A 20,554-nucleotide genomic window follows, 5' to 3' on the forward strand; every position below is an offset into this window, starting at 1 on the left:
TAACAGGGCATTCACTTTGGAGTTCCAGACGAATCAAATCACTCTCCTTTTTGTAAATCCTAACCCCCCTCAATCCTCTGTACTATTGGCTTTTATGCACCTTCAAATTAAATATGAAGGGTAGGGTAGAAGGTAAGTTAAAGAAGATAAGGTTTTGGGCCCCTGGCTGTCTCAGTCCGTAGAGCATGCGGCTTAATTTCGAGGTGGTGAGTTCAAGCCCCACATTGGGAGTAGAGCTTACTTAAAAAAAAAAAAAAGAAAAAAAAAAGGAAAGGTTTGCTATTACTGGGTAGGGGGCAAAGGAGGTAGTTCAGCCAAATGATGACTGTAGTGATCCACTCTAGAAATGTGGGCTGTTTCCTCCATGTTATTCATTGTCTCCTGGACCTACAGGCACTTGAGAACTTAATATAGCAAAAAACCTGCAGCTTATTTAGAAGAATTATCAGTGAGGTCAGACTGATAATACATCTTTCTGGCTTAACAGTCTTTGATGGGCAGCAGGGGACTATGATTACTCCGCTAGAATTGCATGATCCAAATAATAATGGCTAACCCTCTTACTGTGCACCCTGCACTGTGCTCGTCACTTTACATCTCATTTCAGCCACAGCACCGTATAAATTCATCCCGTTTTACAGAGGAAGAAACTGAACTTAAGAAAAGTCACACAATTTGCTGACCGACCATATACTCCTATAAATATTGGAGTTGGGATTCACCATAGGGCCAAAAAAAGCCTACGTTCCTCTTCACGTTGCTGTACCACCCAATGGTTTGATGTAAAGATCTCTGTAATCTATGTCTGTTTTCAACCTCTTTAAGTTTGAAAGCAGCACTCTCTACTGATGTAGCCTGCTGGCTGCTGGCAACTTGCTGTATTGATTTTCGGAGGCCCTTTCCCTTAACTGCGACCGGGAAGCTCCTTTTCATCTCGGAGCAGTGTCTCTGAGGTCGCTCCTCCCCCGCCCAGCTCTGGAATGCTGATCTCTGTCGCTCTGCGGCACACCTCCCCTCCCCTCCCCATCCAGGCCTTCCTCCTTCTAGGCCTTTTCCGGGCTGTTTGCTAGAGGTGGCCCAGCCTCCTCCTGGACCGGGTCTTGGCGGGTGGGGACGGTGGATCAGGGAGTGGGAGATTGCCCTGCAGGTGGGTTAGTTAAAACCAACCACCAAACAAAAACTGCCCGCCCTGAGTTTGCAGGAGGTACGGTTAGGGTGAGCAGACACAGCAAATACAATTACAGGACCAAGTTACATTTGAAAATCCGTATGTTTCTTGGAGTTAAAACAACTATTCGTGGTTTCTGTGAAATTCAAATTTAACTGGGCACCCTGTATTTCACCTGGCTACCGTAGGTAGGGGAACAGGGGTAAGGCAGGAAATTCGGGGCGCTCGGAGGAGGAGGCTTCCGGGCCTTTTGGGCCCCGGAATGAAGCGCCCCAGCCAGCGCGCGAAGAAAGAGGGCCGCTGGCCTCTGTTGGAACTCCGTCCAGGGCCTGAGGGTCAGGAAAGTTCGAGGCGACCCGAGGTACCTGGCCTGCGGTACCTGAACAGCAGCGAATCCCAAAGACCAGAGGCCAGAGTCAGGCCGTCCGACTCCAAGATGGCGCCAGCGGCCGCTGCCAGCTTCCAAGATGGCGGCACGGGATCGCGCTCACGCTCGCGGCTCCCCTCCCCCCAGGCCTCCGGGAGGTCGGGAGCGCGACGCGCGTAGCCGTGCTCCGGTTTTGCCCTGCGGCCCGGGTGGTGGTCCCGGCCGCTTACAGCCCCGCGCCATGCGGCTCCTCGGCTGGTGGCAGGTCCTGCTGTGGGTGCTGGGGCCTCCCGCCTGGGGCCTGAAGGGTGAGTGCGGGCTGGGGCCGTGGCCAGGGGCGGCAGGCGGCGGCGAGTGAAATGATAGCGCGCGATGGGGGTCTACTCGGACCACGCTCTTTCACCAGCGCAGGGGCCCTCCGCTCTTCCTGGCGCTGGCCGGCGAGTCCAGCCCCGCGTCGTCCCGACCTCTTTCGGCCTATGTGGCCCCGAGTGGTGGTCAGCGCTGGCGGAGAGCCCGTCCAGGCCCCCGCAGCAGGCGTCAGTGGGTCGGGAGTGACAGTGCATTAGCGCCTACTGAGGCGTAGCCTTTATTACGAATAATAAAAATCGTAACGAACAGCCGACTTTTACGGTGGGTGCCCTTACGCGGAGGCAGGAACCGTGCCTTATCGCAGTTAGCCCTCGCACCCACCGTAGGAGAGAGGCTGTACGAGTATCTACGTGTACCAGCGGGACGCGCGGAGCTCAGAGAGCCGAGTTTGCCCTTTGGGTCGTGGCAGAGCCCGTCTTTCTGCCTGCAGAGCCCACGTTTCATTTGGCACCTTGATGGATCACTTTTTAAAGAAGGCCGCTCTTGCTCAGGTTGCCTTTAGGAAGGGCGGATGAGAAAAACAGAGGAGACTCCCCGGGTAACCCGCTGCTTGCCGTGGCACGCTCTCCGGGGGGTCCTCGGGCGGGGGTGAGGGGGGCAACTACCCTTGGCCGCTCGGCTGGGGCCGGGGTTGGGGCCTTATCCTCAGGGCTGCGTCACCCCACTCCTCACAGTTTGTCGAAGTCCAGACCTTCGGCCTTGCTTGTCGTTCACTACCGGGATAGGCAGGTTTTTGCTTTCCGTGAGGTGGCCTGGAAGGAGGCAGGGCCGCTGAGCAGGAGGAAGGGGGAAGAAGAGGAGCACAGTTACGTTGGTGAGAGCGCTGGTTCTGTGCCCGGTGCTGTGCTTCGTGCTTTATGAGCGTCATCTTATTTAACCTCCACGTGCTAATGAAGTAGATGTTGCTCTGGTTCCCGGTTTACAGATGAGTAAACCGAGACTCAGTGTCAGTAAGTGTTCTGCCAGGGTCTCCAACAGCCAGAAGTTGAGGAGCCGAGATTCAGGCCCATGCCTGCCTGCTTCACAGTCAAACCTGTGGACTCCATTTCTCTGTCACTGCGTTTTAACCACCAGTTTCAGAGAGGGGACAGCATGTGCTGGACAGCTTTTGTTTGTTCCCCAGATCGTTCTCTAGCCTCGTCCACCCAGCGCTGTGCCCTGAGTGGCTGTCCTGTATGGCGGAACAACTGGCTGTCTTGCCTTCTGGCTTCGTGTGGGTTGGAATAAGGGAGCCTGAGGTGAGGATATTGATTCTCTCAGCTTCCTCCCTTAGGGATTATCATGGGTTGGCTTTGTCCTTCCATGGAAAGTCACAACTTCTAGAAGGGTGAGCACACTGTTCCAAGGTTCTGTGACTTGCTGCTTCTGAGCTTTTAAGGTCTGTGAGTGGTAACTGGCTCCCTCGCTGCTGTTACTGGCCCTGAAGCTCCTTATCATTGCTTTTGGTTTCTCTGACATCCAGCCCACGTGTTGGTGGCCTCTGTACTAATCTCTCCTCACATTGCCCACGTTGAGTGTGCTGTTTCCAGGCAGAATCTTGGTGATTTAGGGGACTGACTTATTGTAGTCAGGGTGATGTGAATCCCCCTAGCAGTCTGGGCCATGAGCACGCAGACCTGAAGATAACACCAGACATAGGGTGGGCCGTTGGTCATCATGGCGAGGACGCGAATGGGGTGACAACAGAGGGACTTTCACCACCTGGGTCCTTGTAAGGGTGGCTGAAAATCTGAGGCTTTTTGGTCTGTAGTGGGCGCCACTGGCAGATGAGCACCTGGAGGTAGCTGTGTTGTCCAGGTGTCCTGGCTTCAACACCCCCATGCCTGTCTTCACTAGGCAGTCAACTAGCAGATTTTACTGAGCACCCATCACATGTCATATGCTCTGCTGGATACTTGAAGTACAGTGGTGAGCCAGGTAGAGAAACAGGTCCGCCCTCCTATCTGTCGGAGGACAGGCATTAAATGACTACAAATAATTAAGTAAATTCCAGCAGTGGAAAATGCTTCAGGGAGAGTCCCAGGGTATTATTGGATGCTGTTATGGGAGACCCCTCGGGTCTGAGGGTTGGGGGGTGAAGTTCAACTTACAGAGATGAAGTTTAGGGTAAGATCTGAACGATGAGTCAGATTAGCTAGCAAGAGAGCCAGTGGAGGGCTTTCCTGACAGAGAAACAGCCCTCGGGACAGCACTGAGGTAGGTGGAAGAGATCTGGAGTGTTCAGGGACCGAGATGTCTGGTGGAACTCTTTGTGTGGACAGAGGCCACACCATGTGGGGCCTGGTATCGCTGCCACAGAGCCATTGTGAAAAACCTGCGGCTGGTAGAGAGCCTTCTGAGCAAAACTGAGAGGGTGTGAAGGATCTGACCTAGGCTAGGGCTCCCTGGCGGCGTTGGCACGGTGCCCCCACCCTTGTTTTCCAGATATCTTCCTTGCTGCCAGTGATGTAGTGATTGTCATTTTTGTGTGGCTCACACTATAGTCCCTGTGTTGAGGTTAAGAGGCAGTCTCTTTTAAAAAGCACGTGACGCCGCAAGGGTTCAGCGACTCTCACACAGTACGTCATTTCCGTCTTGGTATGGAATAATTCACAGTTTCCTCTCTTTCCAATACTTAAGCGAGAACACTGGTATCTGAGGGCATAAGAATTTTTTGGTTCGTAATATGTACTGTCTACTTAACTCTTTCACATGAGGGAAAAAATAACCCTCCTGAACTGAAAATACCAGCTCTGTGCATCACTCAGACTCCCTTTAGATTTTTTGCAAGGGACATCTATGCATTTTTATGAGGGTGATCAGAGAGCCAGGTTGTAATTTCTGACCTGATTTTTTTTCTCCTGAGGTTCTTTCAGGATCTTGGCATTCTCTGTGTACTTATGAGACCTGAGATGTTGGTTAGGTTCAGAGAGAGCAGATGTCTGTGGAGCTGGGGCATTTGGGAGGAGGGTTGGCCCCCCTACATGACACCCTTTGTTCTCCAGACATTTCGCCCCTCTGGCTTCATTTCCTGCTCTGTTTCGTGGCCGCCCCAGCAAACGTGTTTTTCTTCTGATTATATAAGCAGTACATGCTCATCAGCCAGAGGCTACAGAAAGACTGTCATTGTGATCCCACTGCCACCAAATTGGCAGAGCTCCCTGTGCAGACACCCAGAGCCTTCTCTGAGTCACAGTCCATAGAAGTGCTCGACTTTCTCCAGTCAAGGACACACCTTGCTGCTCAAGCCCTGTACTCTGCCCTGTCTAACCTCTCTTGTTTCCTCACCCTCCTCACCCACTTTCCCATCAACTTGATATATCCTTAAATTTCTCCTCTGTCCTAAAAGCTGAAACAGAAACCTCCTTGGCCCCTTATCACCTACCCTGGCTTTCTTGTCCCCTTCATAGTTACACTTTCAGAAAGATTGTGTCTATTTATCAATGTACTTACTGTGTCTTGTGCTCTCCATTCTTCTGTGTGGATCCATATTTCCATCTGGTATCATTTTTCTTTGGCCTGGAGGAGTTCCTTTAAGATTCTTATTCTGGGTGTGTGTTTGTGATGAATTCCTTCAGCTTTTAATATTTCTGAAAAATTATTTATTTTCCCTTCATTTTTGAAAGATTTTTTCCTTTGGTATAGAATTTTAGGTTTAGAATTTTTTCCTTTCAGTACTTTAAAGATGCTACTCTTCTTGCTTGCATCATTTGCAATAGGGAATCTGCTGTCATCTTTATCTTTCTTCCCCTGTACCTAGCATGTCTTTTTTCTCTGGCTGCTTTTAACATTTTTGTCTTTGTCATTGGTTTTGAGCAGTTTGATTATAATATCTTGGTGTAGTTCATTGAAATTGGGGTTTGCTGAACTTCTTGGATCTATGAATTTATGGTTTTCATCAAGTTTGTGCAGTTTTTGGTTATTATTAATTCAAATACTTTTTCTGCCCACACCCCCTCCCCCCCTCCTTTCTGGGTATTCTCATGATCTGTATGTTAGGCCACTTGAAACTGTCCCACAGCTCACTGATTCTCTTAATTTCTCTGGATTCTTGTTTTTATTGTGTGTTTGATTTTGGATAGGTTCTGTTGCTATGCTTTCAAATTCACTAGTCTTTTCTTCTGCAATGCCTAATCTGCCATTAATCCCACCCAGTGCAGTTTTCATTTTAAACGTAGTTTTCGTTGTCAGAGTACAATTTGGGTCTTTTAAAAAAATTGAATTATGATTGACATGTAACATTAGTTTCTGGTGTACAACGTAATGATTAATGTTTGTGTATAATTGCAAAATGATCACCACAGTAAGACTAGTTAACATCTGACACCATGCATAGTTAAAAGATTTTTTTTTCTTGTCAGGAGAACTTTTAAGGTTTACTTTCAGCAACTTTAAAATATGCGAGGCAGTCTTATTAACTAGAGTCATCATGCTGTACCTTACGTTTCCATGACTTATTTTGTAACTGGAAGTTTGTACTTTCTGACCATCTTGACCCATTTATTTCACCCCTCCCCCCACCAATACCTTTGGCAACCACCAGTCTGTTCTCTGTATCTATGAGCTATTAATTAATTAATTTACTTTTAAAGATTCCACATGTGAAAGCATATGGTATTTGTTTTTCTGAGATTTATCTCACTTAGCATAATGGTCCCTCCATGTTGTTGCAAATGGCAAGGTTTCCTCTTTTTGTGACTAATTATATCGTGTGTATAGATTCTATGTTCTTTACCCATTCAGCCTCTGGTAGACACTTAGGTTGCTTCCGTGGCTTTTGTAAATAAGGCTGCAGTGAACATGGGGTGCATATATTTTTTCAAATTAGTGTTTTTGTTCCACCCAGAAGTGGAATTGCTGGATCATATGTTAATTATAGTTTTAATTTTTTGAGGAACCCCCATACTGTTTTCCACAATAGCTGCACCAATTTATGTTCCTTCCAAGAGTGTCCAAGCGTTTCCTTTTCTCTCCACATCCTCACCAGCACTTGTTATTTCTTGTCTTTTTGATAATAGCTAATCTGACAGGTGTGAGGTGAGGTCTCCGTGGTTTTGATTTGCATTTTGATGTGGGTCTTTTATATCTTATGTCTCTATATCTGCTTAACTTTCTGAACATGTGCAATAGAGTTATAATTATTGTTTTAATAGCCTCATCTCCTAATTCTGACATCTGCAAGCTGTGGGTCAGTTTTAATTGGTTAATTACTGTTCTCATTATTGATCATATTTTCTTGCTTTTTTGCATGCCTCGTAACTTTGGATTTGATGCCAGACATAAATTTGACCTTGTTGAGTGCTGGATATTTTAGTATTTCTCTAAATATTCATGAGTTTTGTTCTAGGTTACAGTTAAGTTAGCTGAGCATGGTTTGATCCTTGCTTTTAAGGTTTGCTGGACGGGAGCAGAGCTGTATTTACTGTAGGATTCATTTGCTCCACTACTTTTGTGTAGTCTCCCCAGTGCTCCATGAGTCGTGAGGTTTTCCAGTCTAGCTGGTGGAAACAGGTACTCTTCCCAGCTCTCTGTGAGTGTTGGGTTCTGTTGCCTCTGATCCTTTTGGGCAGCTCTTTGCCTAGCTTTGGGAACGTACTCACGTGTAAATGCTGACCAGTGTGCTCGACGGGGTCTCTCTGCAGGTCTCTGGAGTCCTCTCTCTGCAGCTTGCCCATCTCTACTATTCTGTCCCACAAACTCTAGCTTTCTTGGTCTCTCTGAACCCTGAGTACCATCTCCTCAACTTGGAGAGCGCTGGGCTCTGCCCGCTTCCTTCCCTTTTCCTGATCTATGGCATGCATTCCCTCAGGTGGTAAGCTGGAACACTTCTAGGGCTCTCCTGTGTTCTTCCTGTTTTCAGGGATCCCTATCCTTCCTTGCCTGAACTAGTCTCCTGAAACTGGTTCATATTTTTGGCCTTTTTTGGGTTGTTTCACTAGGGAGGGTAAATCTGGTCCCTCTTACTCCAGCTTAGCCAGAAGCAGAATTCTCAGAGAATGTTTTTGAATTGCTGAATGAATCCGCACATCTCTGTGGGGATATTCTTTGAGACCTTATACAAATGTGCATACCTTAGGGAGCTCCCAGGCCCCCCCCCAAACTTTAAAGCCAGTTGGGTTTTCACACTTCGGTGACATGCCGTTGGCATGGCAGAGCCCATTACGTGGCTGGTGGTTTCTCAGCCACGTGGCAAGCTTGTCTGAGTGCATTGGGCTCATTGGTTTCCCCTGGTCAGTGCCTGGCACTGAGGCTGGCAGCTCTTGTTGAGTTGATGGGAGTTGGAGGGCAGGAGTCACTGTTACAGAGATGAATGGAGATTGCTCAGTGAATATATGACACTTCCCCAGACTCTTCCTTTACCTGAGCTTTCTACCCAAGTCCCATCTAGTGGCTCCAAAAGCGTGAGGAAGGTCCTCCTTCGCCCTGCTGCTGCCCAGGCCCTGGGGGGTGCGCCTCCCGGCACTCCCACGGGCACCAGGCAGGAGAGCAGGCGCTGGCTGGAGAGGCCACCTCATGCAGGAGTGGCTGTATGGAGTGTTCTCGGACTGTGAGGCACAGCAGTCCCCGAGGTCACGGGGAGGGGAAGGCCCGATCTGGAGTAGCAGCCAGAGGACTTTGCTCAGAGACCTGGCTCTGCTGCGTACTAGCTTGTGTGCTGTTGGGCATTACACTGCCTCGCTGTGCCTCGGCTTGGTCCTCCGTTACGTGGGGATGGTAGCCCTTGTCCTGCCCGGCTCACAGGGCTCTTATAATGTGTGTAAGGATGCTTTGCCATAGTAGAATCCTCTATAAAGCCATCATTATTTTTGGATATTCTCATCAAACAAATGAAATTGTTAGTGTTTGTATTGTATTTTCTTAATTGGATGTCTGCACGGGAATGTTTTTGCTTATAATCCACACGGCACACAGCAGGTATCCCATGAAGGTGTGTATTTGTCCACTTTGTATTTGACATTCATTCATCTGGTACCTCCTGGTGACCTTCTTCATGATCTGGAGAATGGTGGGTGGCCCTCCGATAGCTTCTTGGGAAGGTTACCTTTTTTCTCCGTAGGGGAAGATGTCTTATTTGAGGGGAACTGTAATTCTTTGGGCTTTTCATGTACTTGGAAGTGACTTAGGACCGTGAACATGCTGGCGTGTTGTAGTTGCAGAGGAAAGTGGTCACTTGCCGTCGGAGGAGCGGCCTGCTCGCGCTCTGCAGGCGGGAGCCGTGTCGGCGAGTGAAGAGGAGCCGTTGCGTGGCCCTGGGGGCCAGGACAAGTCAGCAGGAGAGGCTGGCACGGTGCTGGGGCTGGACGCTGATGGCGACCACGTGGTGATGCTGTCCGTGATCCCCGGGGAGACCGAGGACAAGCTGAGTCCTGAGCCCAGCGGCGGCACCTGTGGGGCCCGAGGGGAGGAGGACTCGCGGTGCAGCCTCCGAGAGCACCTCTTCTCTCTGGACAGCTCTGGAGCCAGCTTCCAGGACAGGGAGGAGGAGTATTACTCAGAACCAGAAGTGGCCGAGTCCGACCCGGTCCCACCCGAGGACTCCAATAACACGGAAAGTCTGAAATCCCCCAAGGTGAACTGCGAGGAGAGAAATGTAACGGGCTTAGAAAACTTCACTCTGAAAATTTTAAATATGTCACAGGTAAGAAAGAATGGTTTAGTACTTTTCTCCTTTTCTGCGTATTGATTTTACGATTTAGTACTCTTATCAACTTTCAGATGGAAGGTCAGAGTCTTCATCATTTTGTAAGTGGGACAGCACTTAATGGCTGCACCACTGAAAACTGACTTGGCTCTCCGTGATGTTTGTAGGGAGAGGAGGCGCTAGACCTAGTGTCAATTATGCTTTTTAGGCGGCTTGAGCCTGGTGACCCTCTGGGTCCTCCCTCCACCAAGCCTCACGATGAAAATCCCAGGGGACAGGGCTGCCTCAGTCGGTTAAGCGCGACTCTTGTTTCCACTGAGGTTGTGACCTCAAAGTCGTGAGATGGAGCTCTCCATCAGGCTCTGCACTCAGAACGGAGTCTGTTTGAGATTCTTCCTCTCCCTCTGCCCCTCCCCCCCGCTCTCATGCTCTCTCGCTCTCGCAAATAAATAAATAAATAAATAAATCTTAAAAAAAAAAAATCCTGGGGGACAGATAGGCACTTGGCATCAGAATCCTAGCATTTTTCTTCTTCCAAATGAGGTATTTACTACAGTGGCAAGTTAAAAATATCTGAATTACTAAGATTGTGATTTAGCATTGTTTAGACTGGTGATACCCCTGGGAAGCATGTTCTATTAATGAAAAATTTCTTTCCTTCAAAGAGTTTGACTCCAGTGTTTTCTCCGGAGTGATAGCTGAGACAGTTGTCTCCAACCGAGCCATGCTTTTCCAGCGCATGCTTTTCCAGCTCATTGGATAAATGATAATTCCGAAGAGAACACTGGGATAATGACGGACTTTCTGTGGGATTGTTAAACTAGGTAGCAGGATGAGTTCAGGCTGCTTATGTAATACGAGAAGAAATCCTAGCTCGGCACACCGTGACTGCTTATTTTAAATGAGGGTCTGTGGTACGTTGAGTGTCCATAGCCCCTCCATGTGCAGGGGTCAGTGCTGGCCTCACAGCCTCCCCTCAGTGCCCGGTGAACACTGCCTCAGCTCTACAGCACTGTTTCTAGGCTGTCACACACTTGACCAGGAGAGAGCAGTTTCAGCAGCCTGAGTTAGGGTGGTGGCAGGGATGGTGCACCCTTGAATTGAACTAGCCTTTGGCCAAATGCATTGATTGGACTGCTTATAGATTTGGGTCTGCTGAGTTGATGGTCGGGGCCTGAGATCTCAGTGCTTTAATAATGCCATTAGAGTGTGTGAGAGGCACAGGTGAGAGGTTGGGACAATGGCCTGTGCCTTGTGTGTACTTAGTATTTGGATTGATGCATTATGAAAAATACTAAAATTGCTCTATAGTACCATCAAGAAAATTTACAGGAAAGTTTGCGATTTGTTATTTGATAATACTTTTCTGCTGATTCATGCATTCCTATGGTTCAAAACCCAAAAGGTTCTTAAGGAGCTACCCTTCAGTCTCCCTCCTGTCTGTGTCCCTGCCTCCTCTCTGTGGAGGCAGCAGTGTTTCCAGTTTCTTGGGCATCCTTCCAGAAAAATTTATACGAACATTTACTGCTGACTTTAACACTTGTTTCTTTTACCACAGGACCTTATGGATTTTCTAAACCCAAATGGTAGTGACTGCACGCTTGTCCTGTTTTACACCCCATGGTGCCGATTTTCTGCCAGTTTGGCCCCTCATTTTAATTCTCTGCCCCGGGCATTTCCAGCTCTTCATTTTTTGGCACTGGATGCATCTCAGCACAGCAGGTATGTTCCCTGAGTGGAGCTTACGGGTCATCCTTCTGGGTGATGCTTGCAGTTCTTTGGAGGTTGTCATAAGTTCGAAGCCAAGGAGGTAGGTGTGAGCCTGAAAGCTGGACTGGTGGGAGGGGTAGGCAAAGGTGAGCGGTGAGGGTGGTCACACTCCTCAGGGAGCTGAGGCCTCTCTTTCTGGAGGCCCCTGAAGAGGGGACTGTTCTCTGCAGGGTGAAATTTATCTCTCTCTATTTTGGTGTTAATTGCATCTATTGTTTATTGAGGGCTTACCATGTGCTAGATATTGGGGAAAGCACTTTTCATTTTGCATGTCATTTTGTCCTCAAAACAGGTGTAGTGGGTTTGTACTGTAAGTCTTCCCCCATTTTGCACAGAAGTGAGTAACTAGCCCTAGGTTGCATCATATAAACGAATGAGTTGCTATGACTGAGTTAATAATTTTTTTTAAATTTAAATTCAATTTAGTTAACATATAGTGTATTATTAGTTTCGGGGGTAGAATTTAGTGATTCATCAGTTGCACATAGCACCCACTGCTCATTCAATCACGTGCCCTGACCCAGTTACCCCATCCCTCCACCCCCTGCCCCTCCAGCAACCCTCAGTTTGTTCCCTAGAGTTAAGAGTCTCTTATGGTTTGCCTCCCTCTCTGTTTATATCTTATTTTGTTTTTCCTTCCCTTCCCCTGTGTTCATCTGTTTTGTTTCTTAAATTCCACATGTGAGTGAAATCATGTGGTATCTGTCTTTCTCCGGCCGACTTAGCCTAACACCCTCTAGTTCCATCCATGTCGTTGCACATGGTAAGATTTCATTCTTATTGATGGCTGGGTAATATTCCATTGTATATATATCTGTGCCACATCTTTATCCATTCATCTGTTTTTGTTGTTTTTTTTTTTAAAGATTTTATTTATTTATTTGACAGAGACAGCCAGCAAGAGAGGGAACACAAGCAGGGGGAGTGGGAAAGGAAGAAGCAGGCACATAGCGAAGGAGCCTGATGTGGGGCTCGATCCCATAACGCCGGGATCACGCCCTGAGCTGAAGGCAGATGCTTAACGACTGTGCCACCCAGGCGCCCCCAATCCATTCATCTGTTGATGCACATCTGGGCTCTTTCCATAGTTTGGCTATTGTGGACATTGATGCTCTAAACCCTGGGGTGCAGGTGCCCCTTCCAATCACTATGTTTGTATCCTTTGGATAAATACCTAGTAGTGCAAATGCTGGGTCGTAGGGTAGCTCTGTTTTTAAATTTCTGAGGAACCTCCACACTGTTTTCCAGAGGGCCTGCACCAGTTTGCATTCAGGGTGGAATTTGAAGCTGGCTCCACCTGATGGCAGTGGAGGGGCCAGAGGACTCTTCAGAGTCTTGGCCAGCCTGAATTAGCAAAATTAGTATCAGAAGTGGGACCCTCCTGAGACTCACCCACAGTTTAGGTTTCCACCCCTGGCAGCCCAACGCAGCACCCTGTTGTGGGTCTGCTCAGGATTTTTTTCTTTCCCTCCTTTCCCTCCCCTCTTTCTTCTTTCTTGTTCACATTTATTCTTGCATGTGTGTTCCTTAGTGGACAGACAGTAAATTAATTTAATGAATTAATTTAGGCCCTTAAAATGACATTTACTTTTGTTTTATATTATTCAGTGGGCTCTTGTCTTTTTTAGATGTTGAGTGAGCTGAGTTATAAAGAGCTTTGTTCACATGTTCTGTATTTCCCCCAGTGCTGTGACCGCGTCTGGGTTATAAAGCATGTCCCTCCTTCTCTATATCACATGCCCTGTAGCAGGGCATGGGAGGTAGTATGTGAATCAGTTTGGAAAGTCTTGAAGACGGTCAAGTTGGTAAAAATGGAGTTGGGTAAAGCTTTTTCGAGTAAAAAAAAAAATTTTTTTTTTTAAAGATTTTATTTATTTGACACAGATAGAGACAGCCAGCGAGAGAGGGAACACAAGCAGGGGGAGTGGGAGAGGAAGAAGCAGGCTCATAGCAGAGGAGCCTGATGTGGGGCTCGATCCCACAACGCCGGGATCACGCCCTGAGCCGAAGGCAGACGCTTAACCGCTGTGCCACCCAGGCGCCCCTCGAGTAAAAAAAAATTTTTTTTAAAGATTTATATATTTATTTGAGAGAGAGGTGGGGGGAACCGAGTGAGCGGGGAGATGGGGAGAGAGAGGGAGAGAAGCTGAGCATGGAGCCTGACGCGGGGCTTGATCCCATGAGCCTGAGATCACAACCTGAGCTAAAACCAAGAGTTGAATGCTTAACCCACTGAGCCACCCAGGTGCCCCTCGAGTCAAAATTTTGTGTAAAACATTGCACTCCACTGATACTCAGTGTGCATAATGTAACTGCCAATATTTACCTAAATTTGTTTAGGGAGCAAGAAATCGCAGCAAATTAGTAATTCTCACAAGGGCTTCAGGGAAATATCTGCGTGGCCTGGTCCAAGGGAGCAGGCTGATGGGAAGGCTAGTCTAGGTTAGTGTCAGACTTCGACTGGGCCTTCCCCTGCCCCCAAGCCAGCAGGGCTGGCTCCCAGCACCACCTTAGTACTCTGGGTTTGGGCTTCTGTTCCCTGGTGGCTTTAATCATCTACTTTGTTCGGTCATCTCCATGCATCCTTCTCAGTGCCTGCTCTGGTGCCTTAATCATGGAGAGTAGAAGATACTTATTCTTGTTATATGGCCTGCGACATGTGTTTGCCTTATCTGTTTACATGTAAATGACAACATGTTTACAAGAAAAAAATCCTGATTATCCAGTACTATCATTTTACTAACAGGGGAAAATGAGGCTTAAAGATGTTAGATAGTCTGCCCGAAGCTCACATAGCTGGTTCAGTGACAGACCTGAGGCTTGAACCCTGCGTGTTTTGACTGCAGAGCTTATACCACGACTCTGCATTATGTAAAGGTGAGCCAGTCCCACTCAGATCATGTTACATCCTGCCCCGGTTGTGAACTTCCTGGTGTGTCTGCTAGACCGTAGATGCCCACATGCTGACTTACCAACTAATTGCTTGCCCTAAGTTGAATCTTAGTGTGAGGGACGGAGATGGGCATTCTGGAGAGTTTGAAATTTCTTCTGTCAAGTAAATTGACACAGTGTGCTTTGTCCATGAATTAGAATTTTCTGGTCTGATCTCTTTTGGCAGTTTACAACTTAAATAGCGGAATAACTAGGGGGCGCCTGGCTGGCTCAGTCGGCAGAGCATGCGACCCTTGATCTTGTGGTTGTGAGTTCTGGCCCCACGTTGGGGGTAGAGTTTACTTAAAAAAAAAAAAAAAAAAGGTGGAATAACTATGTCCAGGGTGGTTCCTTGTTGTAATAGAAAGCAACTGAGCAGAACAGGAATGCCCCCAACCTCAATCCATAAGGAAAAAAGTCAGAAATTGTTGGGGCGCCTGGGTGGCACAGCGGTTAAGCATCTGCCTTCAGCTCAGGGCGTGATCCCGGCATTCCTCTATGGGCCTGCTTCTTCCTCTCCCACTCCCCCTGCTTGTGTTCCCTCTCTCGCTGGCTGTCTCTATCTCTGTTGAATAAAGAAATTTAAAAAAAAAAATTGTTATAAGCATATAATTTGCATATCAGAAACCTCTGTAGGTCACAGGAAAATGATGCTTTCTCATTTATTGCCATCCATCCTGATATGGCAACTGTGTGAGGAAACCTGCTGTTACTTCAGGTTGTCTGACTGACTGCTTTCTGTCACAGCCTTTCTACCAGGTTTGGCACTGTAGCTGTTCCTAACATCTTATTATTTCAAGGAGCTAAACCAATGGCTAGATTTAATCATACAGACCGAACACTGGAAACACTGAAAGTCTTCATTTTTAACCAGACAGGTATGTACAAATCATATGCTGTAAGAAGGGGTTTTATTGCTGGAGGTATATGCCTTCTGTGGGTTCCTGTCTGCTCTCCTTAAGTGAAGGGGTCAAGACTGGCGTTCAGATGTAAACCTTCTTTTCTGGTGAACTACTTGTGGTTCTGTTAAAAGTCTCTCAGTCAGTGGCAAGCTTAACACAAATAAGGATTATCGATACCTATAAAAAGCCAGCTTTATTATTCTAGAATTCACATGCCATACACCTGTTAACTTTTTACATCCATTTTTCACTAAAGTGTGGTAGTTACACAAACGTGTGTATTATAGTGGTGTGCTGGGTGATGAATTTTCACAAAATGAGCGCCTTGGGTCATCAGGACTCCGACCCAGAGACAATGTTACCAGCCCATCCCCTCAGCACTGTTACTGCGGCCTGCAAGGGTAACTACCACCTTGACTCCTGACACCATGGACTAGTGTTACGTGTTTTTGAACTTTATATTAATGGAGACATACATAATGGATTCCCTTGTATCTGGCTTATTTCAGTGACTGTTGTTTGTGGGATTCACCTGTGTTGGTGCATATGGTTGCTTTTATTTTCTTCCTTTTTGTTGCTGTGTGGTATTCCATTTATTCATCCATATGCAGATGCTATTTTAATTCCTTAATATTTGCCCAAACAAGCGGTCTTACTTTTTATTCTGTAAAAGTTTGAACACTGAATATTGAAGAAGTTCTCTTCTTTGATAAAGTTTGCTCCACAAAAGCTTTAATGCCTTAATTATGAGCACCCCACTTCTTCCTGAAGTATATTCACTAGAAATAAAAATAAGTTATAACATACCTTCCATATATATTAAGTTGCATCTAATTACTTATCTCACAGTAAAGAACAAAGGGCTGAGTTACCTCATAGGAGTGGAAGGGTTGTTCCCAGATAGTTGGCTATTCAAGTCTCACAGTACCAGACTTCCGATTGCCAATCAGGTTGATATGGAGAGAGGGAGCCAATTTGCTCAATACTCAAACAAAACCTAGAACCTAAAAGAAATCAAGAAGTCACAGCATCTTTGGTAATCTCTGATCTCAGTGGTGGTTAGTTCTAACAATTTTTTCAGTAAATTATTTAAAAGCATTTTGAATTTAGTGTTCCTTCACCTGTGAAAACATTCTGTAGACTCCTGAGAGTAGCTTTACCAGTCTCAAAGAGAACAAAAGACAACTCTTATCATGCCTGAAGACTCTTCTGAGGAGTTCACAGAAATTCTAATGTTTAGGCTTTGAACAGCTGCATGGGTTCCTGTTCCTTTGATGTGGTGGGAGAAAGGCGAGTTACAAATTACACTAACAGGCAAGTGAAACCCATCCCAGATATACTAGTGTGGTGTTTATTTTAAGACTGCATATCTTTTTGCATACCATGCAGAACTCTTCAGAAAGATCTTTAGCGGGTGTGTTTTCTATCTGATTTGAACAGCTGATTTCTCTTTCAGGTATAGAAGCCAAGAAAAATGTGGTGGTAACTCAAGCTGACCAAATAGGCCCTCTTCCCAGCACTTTGATAAAAAGTGTGGACTGGCTGCTTGTATTTTCCTTATTCTTTCTGATTAGTTTTATTATGTATGCTACCATTCGAACTGAGAGCATTCGGTGGCTAATTCCAGGACAAGAGCAGGAACATGCGGAATAGTGATGGACTACAAGAAGTCGGAACAAGGAATTTCAGAAATTAATGCTGCACTTTCTACGTTTTCTCCAGTAAAGTGTAGACTTACAGCTTTAGTTACATTAAAAGAGTCATGCATTTGTTGAACTGTTGAATGTGTTAAAAAATTATAAATTGGTGTTTTAATTAGTACCGCAAAAAGCAAATGAAAATATTCAGTAGAACTCACCATTCTTGTTTTTACTAATCCAGTATTTAAGGGAGTAATCCAGTTTCAAATGGGAGCTGTGTTCAGGTGGAATAGTGGGTAGAGTGACAGTTGGCTTCATAGAAGGAAGAAATAGGACTTTTCATGTTTTAGTTTTAGAAGAGTCTTGATTCCGTATATGTCTAAGAAGGTTGGTTTCTGTTCATTTGCCATTTTTCTCTCAGTCTGTAAGCAGGAAAGTGCTCTGTTGTGGAAGAAGTACTAAAATTCGTAAGTGTGACCTTCTGAGTAACTGATGGGAAAATAAAAGAGTCAAGTACTTTGGTGTTTGTGATCTCTAATTTCACCAGAAGGATTTGAAGTGGTTTGAGTCGTTTCTGGATAGGACAGATGTTAGGAGAAAGTAAATATTATCATCAAACTAAAGCTTATTTATGGTCAGTTCTAGGCCAAAGCATAACTCAAGTTTTAGTCAGTTACCTAACCAACATGCACTGATTGAGCCTTAAGATGTTCTCAGCACCATGCTAGCTTCAGTGAGAGCCAGAAGAAATAACGTAACACTGTTCCTGCCCACAAGTTGATTCGTCTAGTTTAGGACACAGGTAGAAAAGAGACAACATGTAATTTATATCAACTTTTTGAAAAGCTGTTTCTAAAAGATCCCTTAAACTCAGATATAAGACATCTGACCACCTAATGAGAAATAACCTTTAGTTAGGGTGTCCAGTGTTTCAGATAGAGTAATTCATTTCATAATGCACCCTAAATTCTATGGAAATAGAACCTTAGTTGAGTCACCTTCTCAGAATGTTATGTTGGGCAGGACTTTACAACTTTATGTTGTGGACAGCTATGGCCGGGGTGGTCACTGGCAGGAAGGGACGGTGGTTCAGAACAGTACTATTATTTTCACTTTACAAATGAGCAAACTGAGGTATGGAGAGAATTTCCCTCGTCTTCCCCCTTTGTTTCCCATAGAGTGGTACATAACATAGCTATCATTTAACACCTTGGTTTTGTTGTTGTTGTTGTTTTGCTTAACAAATGATAAATATTTCACCGTTGCCAATAGATTTCCTAACTGTGACTACATAATAGGTCTTTGAGTAGGTTCCGCATTACTTAACCTTTTTTTTTTAAACTTATGGTTGTATATAGTCTCATTTCCTGGGGGGCACACTCCCAGATGAGAAGTTATCAAAGACTCAGGCATATTCATGCCTTTGATATGTAATGGGGCCCTACTCTAGTGTGGAGGAGGAGGAAAGGCTCCTAGGACGGCCAACAGATCATGGCTTTGCTTCTAATACTACTTAGCTGAGACAAGCTAGCTGGTGTTCCCTAGAGGGGAGGTTCAAGTGTAGAGAGGATCAGTTGGAAAGCACTGGTGCTGAGGGAATGGGAAATAGAAGGAGGCAGGAAGGAAGGTCCAAGAGCAGCTAAACCACCCCAAGCCAAGCAAGGTGTCTGTGCCACAGAACCGTCTGTGCACTGGCACCAACGCCAGGGATGGGGCAGGTGGGGATTCAGCTGCATGGAAGACAGCAAAGATCATCAGAATGCCAGTCATCAGGGACAGAAGTCCAAACACTTCTGCTCGCTCCTGCTTAGTATCAGTTGCCAAGGAAAACACAACACATAACAGTCACGCGGTGGATGGAACAGCATTTGTACTCACAGAAGAGACACAGCAATATCAGCTCCAGGAATGTGTACTGGGCCCTCATGGCTAGTGGATCCTCCCCAGCAGCCAAAGGCCCGAGTGCCCCACTGGTGTCTCAGCACAAGCTCCTCCTGACCCACTGGAGTCTGTACCATGGAAAGGGGAGTGGGGGAAGCATGCCCTGGGGCTTAACGTGCTTAAGCAGAATACAGGAGTACATATCGAGCCTGGATCAGGGAAGGATAGTCCCATATAAGGTGATAAGCCTGGAACAGGCCGTATGGGCTCTTTGTAACTATGGAGTCTTTGTAACTATCCGTAAGAGGTGTTCTAGGCCTAAGGGCCATTCTGACATGGGTGAGCAGGACTTAAATGGGCCTAAGGCCCATTCTTACACTGTGAGCGGGAGACTCCCTTTCCCAAGCGTGTCCACTATGGAGGACTTGCTCAGCAAATCTCTGCTAAGGAACTTAAATCCGACTAACTGGAGACCTACATGTGAAGGCAGAGTATCCAAAGCCCCTCCTGGTGAACATCATTTCTCCTGGGCCCTACTGGCGTGCTACTGCTCCTGCTTTTCTTAACTACAACTGACATGCCAGTTTCCTACAGTGCATTTCAGGAAAGAAAATAGTCTCTTATTACCTCACACGTACCAGTTCATTTTGCAGTTTTCACTTTAGTAAGCAAGTTTGCAGAGTATTCACGGTTGTATACACTTAAGTACTGGAAATGAAATTTTTAATTCCATCTCCAGTCTCTGCCCACTCGAGTCATCAGGCAAAGGAAACTAGAGTGTCTTAGATGGATGCGTGAAGATCAGTGACATTTGATCAGGGTCTGCAGTGAGATTCCTCCCCAGAGTTTTTGTCAAGTGAGCAAAAACTAAGAAAGCGTATTGAGCCATGTCTTAATTTTAGGATATTTTAAGGCAAAAAAGCCTCCCCCCCAACTCCATATGGGAAATAAAATTAACTGCTAGCAACTAAGTTAAATTTAAACGGACTCTCATATTAAAAAAAAAATTCTCGAGCATGTGGCTAAATCCTATGCAAAATTGGTTAATTTGCTTAAACTAGCAAAAAGAGGTACAAGTGAATATACTAAAAACCAGTAAACTGTATACTTTAAAGGGTGAACTTCATAGTATGTGACATTACATTTGAAAAAAAGGCAAGAAAAAAAATACTAGTAAATACATGCATAAAAGAATCCACATCTTCCCCAGAAAACAAAAAAACAAAAATCCTGTGACTCTGTCTACGTGCATCTCCGGAGTGCGCACCGTGCACCACTCCTTAAAGCACGAAGAGCCGGGTATCCAAACTGTCCTGTCTGGGTCAGCACAGATGAACCAGCGTGCTCGGGGTCTCAGCAGCCAGGCAGGCCCAGCAGAGCTTCCATCCGCACCCACGGCCCCATGCCTTACAAGCCCGGATCGGAACCACTGTGGTTCTCTGCCCTCCGCGAGCAGGGAGCGGGGTGGTCCCCACGCACCCACCCGAAGCCCATCTCCTCCCGTCCCCGCCCGCGAAGTCCTGCCTCCAACGCGGGCTCTTAGACCCACCGCCTAGGAGGGAGCCCGGCACGGACAGTCCGCGAGTGTGCGGCGAGCCGGGGCCGGGACAACGAAAATCCAAACCGGGGGTCACGCCTGAGTGCGCTGGCCGGCCTGCTCGCCCATCTCCCGGCACCGGCGGGAAAGCGGCTCGCCACCGACAAGCCGCGGCAGGCTCGGAGCGGGACCTGAGAGCGCCGGGACCTGAGAGCGCGGGGGCCTGCGGAGGCCTGCGGCGACCGCCCACCCGCTCCCGGGACCTTCCGGGACAGGCCGCGCGGGCGCCTGCAGGACTGCTAGGCCTGCGGCTGGGGGCTGCCCGCACCGCCCCCTGCTCACGGCCGGCCCGTTGGNTCCCTGTT

The 20,554-nt window shown here is 46.9% G+C and overlaps 1 protein-coding gene across 1 annotated transcript; it reads left to right on the forward strand.

The window, feature by feature from the left end:
- The first annotated feature begins 1,224 nt into the window (after positions 1–1,224).
- Positions 1,225–17,289, forward strand: TXNDC15 (thioredoxin domain containing 15). Its single transcript, XM_002912963.4, has 5 exons — positions 1,225–1,843; positions 9,038–9,525; positions 11,087–11,250; positions 14,977–15,107; positions 16,588–17,289. Exons 1-5 carry the CDS (start codon positions 1,636–1,638, stop codon positions 16,782–16,784), a joined length of 1,188 nt encoding a protein of 395 aa, XP_002913009.1. The 5' UTR covers positions 1,225–1,635; the 3' UTR covers positions 16,785–17,289.
- Positions 17,290–20,554: the final 3,265 nt, after the last annotated feature.

Source organism: Ailuropoda melanoleuca, chromosome 3, assembly GCF_002007445.2.
Source record: "Ailuropoda melanoleuca isolate Jingjing chromosome 3, ASM200744v2, whole genome shotgun sequence".
Classification (NCBI taxonomy): Eukaryota; Metazoa; Chordata; class Mammalia; order Carnivora; family Ursidae; genus Ailuropoda; species Ailuropoda melanoleuca.